The sequence below is a fragment of the Anarrhichthys ocellatus genome, unplaced genomic scaffold (genome assembly GCF_004355925.1).
Source record: "Anarrhichthys ocellatus isolate YVR2014 unplaced genomic scaffold, GSC_Weel_1.0 scaffold193, whole genome shotgun sequence".
Lineage (NCBI taxonomy): Eukaryota > Metazoa > Chordata > Actinopteri > Perciformes > Anarhichadidae > Anarrhichthys > Anarrhichthys ocellatus.
Window position 1 is genome coordinate 223711 of NW_022280223.1, and position 7908 is coordinate 231618.

At 39.4% G+C, this 7908-nt stretch overlaps 1 protein-coding gene across 1 annotated transcript in view; it reads left to right on the forward strand.

The window, feature by feature from the left end:
- The first annotated feature begins 887 nt into the window (after positions 1-887).
- Positions 888-7908, forward strand: part of LOC116400720 (calcium homeostasis endoplasmic reticulum protein-like) — a 13102-nt gene continuing 6081 nt past the window's right edge. Inside the window, exons 1-4 of the mRNA XM_031878697.1 lie at positions 888-1053; positions 2136-2309; positions 3509-3547; positions 7145-7314. Coding sequence (XP_031734557.1) covers positions 1029-1053; positions 2136-2309; positions 3509-3547; positions 7145-7314 — 408 coding nt within the window. The 5' untranslated portion in view covers positions 888-1028. The remainder of the gene's footprint in view (positions 1054-2135; positions 2310-3508; positions 3548-7144; positions 7315-7908) is intronic.

Consider the following 7908-nt stretch of genomic DNA (forward strand, 5'->3'; position numbering starts at 1 on the left):
AGAGAGAGAGAGAGAGAGAGAGAGAGAGAGAGAGAGAGAGAGAGAGACAGGAGACACAGATGAAAGACAGCAGAACAAACAGCAGGAACAGCCAGATGAGCTAGGGTCAGAAGGCTTTGCTGGCCCTGACGGCCCACCACTGGTCAGACTACATCATGTAGAGACAGCAACCAGGTTAATGTGGATCCCAGTTCATAGCAGCATTGATGGGAATGAAGTGGCTCATTCCCTAGCTAAGCAAGCTCTGAAACAGGATACAATCATGGATTTAGCTTTCAGTAAAGCCAAAGCTAAAGCAGTAATATGGAGCAATATCATGTCTGCTTGGCAAACTCATTGGGGTGAATGAAATAAAGGGTGTAATCTATATGAAATAAAGCAAAAAGTGGGAGGGATGAAAACAATTGGAAAAAATCCAGAGAGCAAACAATCATATCAAGACTGAGGTTAGGGGACAGGGCTAAATAAAACAATGCAATCATTGGGGAAACATCCATCAGATCTGTGTGAATGAAGAAACGGTTGAACATGTTATCTGTCACTGCCAGAAGAACAAAACAAAAAAGCTGAAGAATGAATGAAAGAAATATGGGGTGAATGTATTTATCATTTCGAAAGGAAAATATAAAGCCTTGTTCGAATTTTTTTAAGAAACTGGATTATTGAATAGAAGTGTTTTTTTGTGTTCATTTCGTTTGTATGTTTTCTCCTAGTTCTAAGAAATGGAATAGGAACTCTGGCACGCTCCACTATAGTAGATGGCGGTAATGCGACTTTAACGACAGTTGCCACCCGCCATTAAATAAATAGAAAAAGAAGAAGAAGAACGCAGGGTAACAAGTACTAGCCAATCAGAAGCGGAGTAGGGCGGTTCACGATAGGCGTCATCATAATGAATAAAGGTTTCCGGCCTACGTTACAGGGGTAATGCTGTTTTTTTGGTCAATTGTATAAACCAAGTAGGAACATAGACATCGAGTGGTCTGATCTATTAAGGTTCAGCGGATCTGCTGTAACTGAAACAAATCATGGATATCCCCAATCACCCCGAAGGTGAGCAGTAACGTTACGCGGCAACGTTTTATTATTGTCATTGTACGTTAGCTAGCTAACATGCTACCTCAAGCTAACGTTGTTCAACACAATACATTACCGCTGCATTTAGCCGTTGGGCCAAATTCGTAACGTCAGTAGCTGTGTGTAACGTTACACTGTGCACCAATAAATCAGGGCAGTATGAACAATGATGGACATTAGCATTGGAGCGCAACAGCTAGGCTTTCTTAACGCTAATGGTAGTTCGGAAGTAGTTTTTTAAGTTAACGTTAGCACGGCTAAATTCATATAACTCGACCGATTTCCTTCTTTTCGCCTTTAATTTTCCAAGGAGTAACACTATGTGGCATGGTGAGCAGTAAAACGGACTAAGACGCATGGGTTTGTAGTGCGGGATGTTTGTGGATTAGGATGCCCTCTCCTCAGGCTAACGTTACTCCACCAGTTTAGGCATTTGGGTGTTAAAGATAAAAAGCACAAGATCAGCAGAAATGTTCACCCCTTGTTAATTTTCACAATCATGGTTTGTGCCTCTTCGGTTTTTCTGAAAGATTAATACTCGGGCAGCAATCGTTGAAAACCCAGAAGATCGTTAAACTTCGTTAGACTCTTCTAACCATGTGGGTGTAAAAATATGCTGTCTGCTGCACAGTGACCGTTTTTTAAACAGTTTCCTAATCGACACATAGACGATACTGTGGCCTCAAGTAACTTATTCTTTTGCTCAGTTTTGAATGACATGAACCAAAATTTAAAACGATTTCAGTTACATTTGGGCATATACATGTTGCTTCATATTGTTACACATTTTCATATACAATTGTGTTTATTATATTCAAAGAGATGGTCCACGTCAGGAAAGTTCCTAAATAGGAAACCGATTACTTTTTAATCTCGCAGTAGATGGGATTCTTCTTTCATTCAGATTGGTACAAAACAGGTGAATGTTGTCAGAAAAGCACGAGTTATTGTCATTTCTTGCATTCTTTTTGGTTTGTTTGTTTGTCACCACTTTCAGACAGATCCCCAGCTGCCTCAGCTCTGACTGTGTGTGTTCCCTCTTCTTTTTTCTGGTGCAGATCAAGAACTGAGGAATGTCATCGACAAGCTGGCCCAGTTTGTCGCTCGGAATGGGCCAGAGTTTGAAAAGATGACGATGGAGAAACAGAAGGACAACCCTAAGTTCTCCTTCCTCTTTGGGGGAGAATACTTCAGCTACTACAAGTGCAAGCTTGCTATGGAGCACCAACAGCGTATGTAGTTAAAAGGACAGTCTAGCACAAAACCAGAGTTTGCACATAGATATTTTTGTGATGTTGGAATGTTATAGTAGTCTTCGCAACGACTCAAAGCTCTTTACAACACAAGCCAGCATTCACTCATTCACAAATGCATTCATACACTGGTGGCAGAGGCTACCATTCAAGGGGCCAACCTGCCCATCACGAGCAATCACCATTCACATGCACACTCTCACACGGATGGCACAGATATCGGGAGCAATTTGAGGTTCAGTATGTTGCTCAAGGTCACTTTGACTTGTAGACTGCAGGGGCCAGGGATCCAACCACTGACCTTCTTATACAGTCATTTAGGCCAATAAGTGATAAACACGTTATTCATGTTATGAATTTCCAACCCACTTTAATCCAGCTCACAGAATGCTGTACACATTCCGGTAATACTGACCTCAAACATCTCTGTGAGTCAAGTAAGCAAAGTATCTTTTACAAACAACATTGTCAACTTCAGCCAATAATAGTTTTCACCGAACAGAGCCTGAAGGCATCATAATGTAACTGAATGGAATCTTCGTTTGTTGTCCATTAGCCACGTTACCAGCTCTCCTCCAGTCATTTTCAACACGTTTTGGTTGTTTACAATGTAACATTCTAAGAGATCAGCCAACAGAAAGCATGAATGATGTCCCAATCGCATATTTTACTGAATATCTGCGGATAACGATTGTCAGTAAAACTTTATTTCACACTGTTATTGTTAATGTGCCGAACCGTGAGGGGGATCAGTACGGATCACAGATCGATCCGTTACACCACTACATATTTCACATGGCTTTTAGTGGCTGAATCCAAATAGAACATGTACTGTACTGGTTCTGCCAGTACTTAAAAACTGTAAAAATAAAAATCTCTGGACATAATCTCTACACCCTGCTGCTGTAAAAGTATCAGCAAAGTTATTTAACTGTAGTATTATGTAGTTACTCATAGTTTTGACTCAGCTGACTATTAATACAACTTGTCGCATAAGTACAGGAAGTTAAAGCTTCTTACTGCACCTACAGTTTTTTTGGTCACTATATGATGATCAGATTATCAACAGTCTGGTAATAATAGCACCGTGTTGTGCAGGGTTGCATGGAGTTCTTCTGTCAGTCATGTAATACCACTGAAATGCATTACTGTATTAACATTTGCTTTTCTCCACTTAGATCCTTCTGCCCACGATGGGGAGGAGTATAAATCTGAAGGTATTTATTGGGAATCAGATTTGTTTGAAAACAAACTAAAATTTGAATTTGTCTGTTGCTTTTTTCTGGTTAGTATGTTTTTCTTTTTGAGTATGTGCTGTATTGTTTTGAAGTTAGAGTGAAGATATATCTATCGTGTTGATGGATGGTGCTGATCAAATTGGGCCTAATCCTCCATTTTCAGTCAGGTTTGATTAGACAAACGGAAGGAGACCAGAGGAAGTTCAACATGCCCTGGTTACCTTTTGGTTATCTGATTTAACTAACCCTAACAACCGCTATCCCCCTAAGTGGGCCCACAAAGCTGGTTATCAACTCGGTGAATAAACCCAGGGTTTCTCAATCGAGCCCTCTCACATAAAGGGGCGGAGTTTGCAGCATCTGACCAATCACAAACATGGAGAAGTATGCTGTCAGCAAAGCGGCGCATTTTACGAATTTAGAGAAACCGTTAATATCGGACAAATACGTAGAAGTTAAATACCTAATTCAGGCTGAAAGTAAAACAGTTTAAACTAATAATTAGTGCTGGGCAAGTTAACGCGTTATCGTGTTAACGCATTAATTAATTAACGCCGACAATTATATTATCACGCATCACGCATTAACCCCCCCACCGGGTGACACGCCCGGTCCGGAACCGTCGGTCCCTCCTGTCTCACACACACGCGCGCACACGATCGTCTCGTCACAGGATCAAAAGTGACGATATCAAAACACATGTTGTTGTGTTTTTAAATAAACATATAAGCATGTGAGAACAAACTGCTCTTAACTGCAACTCTTTATTAGCATAACTTCCTCATGCGGGTTACTGCCACGGTACAGACTACAGGTTCCATGCTTCACCTACATTCCCCTGGGTCCTAAGTCCCTCCATGTACAGCTTCTTATCACCCTCTATGTACCAACGTACATTTATAACAAATACCACACATATTACGGTAATCAGCATTGTCTGACCAAAATACCAAAAAAAGCAAAAAAGAAATGATTCATTTAAATTATTTTAGAGTTTTTAAAGTTTTTTTTGTTTGGAATATGTATAATAAGCATATCATTTAGTTAGCGCTACTGAGAATTTAACAAACATAAAAAACATGACGTAGATAGGTTTGCAGTTTTCAAGAAGTATATTTCAAATTTCATCTCTTACACATATGAAGATAAAGTTGTGAACACGGGCTGAATATCTATTATCAGAATCATTATAACTGCTACTGTGTAAAGGGAATACTGCTATTAAAAAGAACCTGATTTGTTTAAAGTGTTTGCAAACCAAATGTTATTGCACTTTTGTTCATATAGCAGTACTTTTAAAATAAAAGTGCGCAATACACTACTTTTGAATTAATTATTGAATTTTGCACATAACAATGTGATTAATCGCAAAAAAATCATGCGATTAATTGCGATTAAAAATTGGAATCGTTGCCCAGCACTACTAATAATATTACACAAATACAAAGAAGTTAAAGTCATAATCCAGACTAAAAGCAACACAGTTTAACAGACAAATGCAGAACGGCGAGCTGGCAAGAAATCGACTGTGTGGGTGTGTAAATTAACATCATCTAGTAATTACTAGATGATGTTAATTTACACACAAGTAGCACATGGAATACACATGTGTGTATTCCATTAAATTAATGTGCTACTTAGATGTATTCTTATTCTTTCAGCTGCAACCCGGCACTGTGAAACAGACTTTTGGGCAAATAAAAATATGAAAACAGAATTCAAAGCGGGAAAACCTGAGCAAAGTAACACTGCATCCAGTCTGTGACTGTAGGACAGGACTCCAACATGTTGCACTGCAACACACAGCTCAAGAAGCTGTCGCACATAATTAATATTTGATATGAATAGAATATCTATAGATTTTTTTCTACTTCCTCCCAAGTCCGTTTTACACCTCTGGGGTTGCATCTGAAACAATAAGGCTGAAATATTGTCACACGCGCTATAAGAATAGATTTGCAAAACATTAAACTGTGTTGCTTTTAGTCTGGATTATGACTTTAACTTCTTTGTATTTGTGTAATATTATATATTGTTATATATTATTATATACCGGTCCATGAACAGAGCTTTGTTGATCTCTTATCTCAAACATCAACGCTCCAGAGCAGGTTAGGTGTTCAGCATAAGTTACCATGGTGATCTATACCGGTAAGAAGTGAACCTCCCTCAAAAGACTGAAAACACACAGTTAACCCTGAAATGACCTTGCTAACACCAAATCCTGCTTCGTAGTACAGGGCCCAGAGGCCTGAAATGCACCTCTCTGCTGACAGCGTACTTGTCCATGTTTGTGATTGGTCAGATGCTGCAAACACCGCCCCTTTATGTGAACACGCTCACAGCCAGATTGAGATACCCTGGGTTGATGATCCAGATATCTTTTGGTTATGTTGAACTGGCTTCATATTACAAGACTCTGGTGACAGGTTTTGTTCAAACTGTTTGTCTCTAAAATGCTTTTTTTTTTTTATGATTCAGGGCATTGTAGAGCAAGTGCTGCATGATTGTTGGGTTCACGAGTATCTGATTAATTATCTCAGTTCTTGATAAAGTTTTCACTACCACACTCTCACTCTCAAGGATGAATTGAAAGTGGATGATGTGGACCCACTGGCTCACAGTACTGGGCTGGTGTGTGCATCTTGATATGGATGTGTCATGATATTCTGCCTGCTCTTTTATCTGGAGAGCTCCTGGATAGAATGACAAATGCACAGTTCCTGTAATATTATACTGATATCATTTGGGAAAAATATCATAAGCCACCATTTGCCATTAGCTGCAAGAGAACGTTACAGTAACCACAAATATAAGGGATAATTTTGATGACGGGGAAATGGATTTCATGAGGTTTTAAAATATAAAGTCAAAAATTATAGGTCTGAATATATTGTATGTCAAGGTCACTAAAGTCATAACACCTTACCATACATTCGCTATATGGTGTCTAACTGAGGGCAGTGGGGCATTGACAGCTTGCATAGCCTTAATGAATCACATTAAACAAATCCTTAGAAATTGACATTTTTTTACATGACCAACATAATAACCTGATCCCTAAAGCAGCCTACTATTTATTGGCTCAGGACATCCTTAGTTAGAATTCTATATGATTTATTTTAATAAAGCATTTTTTGACTTGCATCTTGATTTGTAGGCCAGGGATTCTGTCTAACATCAAATAGTTGTATTGGTTTTAAAATATTTCCAAATTGTGGGAATGGGACGTCATGGAGACCATGGAGGTTCTAACATTTACTTTCAACAGTTTCTGCAGAGGTTCAGGGCTCAAAGAATGGTCAATGCTGATTGCATGTCATTTAAATTATGTTCACTCTTCTGCTCCTACTTGAAATGTTTCAGCTTGCTATATGTAAGCCGATGCATCTTATTTGACCTTTTACATGTCACTTTGATTTAAATACTTTTATTTACATTATGTATGGACTGCATCCTTCTCTTTGGGCATCTGCATCACATGAGCAGTGGCACAGCATCAACCCTCCCAGCCTCGGCCCCAAAATCAGAGCTTTACCAAACTTCCAGACTTAAATTTTTCATATTTTGTTGCAGAAATGTACAACCCAGGCACCAAAGACGTGGTTGATATCCCTCCTCCAACAATACCGATGATTGCTCCGCTTCCGATTCCTCCGCCTGCAGCGCCGGCTCTGGATGAGCTCATCCAACAGAGCCAATGGAATCTGCACCAGCAAGAGCAGCATCTGCACACACTCAGACAGGTACAGAGCAAGAAAGAAATGAATAAATCTGGCACAGTGTACATCTTCAGTTTCCTTTTTTTACTCAAGAGCAAGCGCTAGTAACCAGAAGCCAGCTAGGGGATTTTTGCAGTCACAAAAGAAATTATTTTGGTGAGGTAATTTTGGTATTGCATTAGCATACAGCGCAATTCTTCACAATTTATGGTATTTCTTTAAAAATTTTATGGCACTGACAATGTATCCGGTACAGTACGTGACAACGGGAACAAGGTGTTAAAGGAACAGTGTGTAATATTGTAACATTTCAGGGGATTAATAGACCGAAATGGATTATAATATCCATAACTGAACAGAATTGTATTTTGTTTAGCTTAGAAAACGCTTCCTAGAGAGCGGAGTCCGCCATCTTGCACCGCCGTGTTTCCACATTAGCCCAGAACGGACAAACTGAACACTGGCTGTAGCGAGAGCCTTTCACGTTTTTTACAACAACAAAACATTAAAAAGCACCAGGGCCCGTTTAATACTGAGTTTTGGTACACGTGTACCAAAACTCAGTATTAACACAGACTGACAGTGACAGACTGACAGTGACAGACTGACAGTGACAGA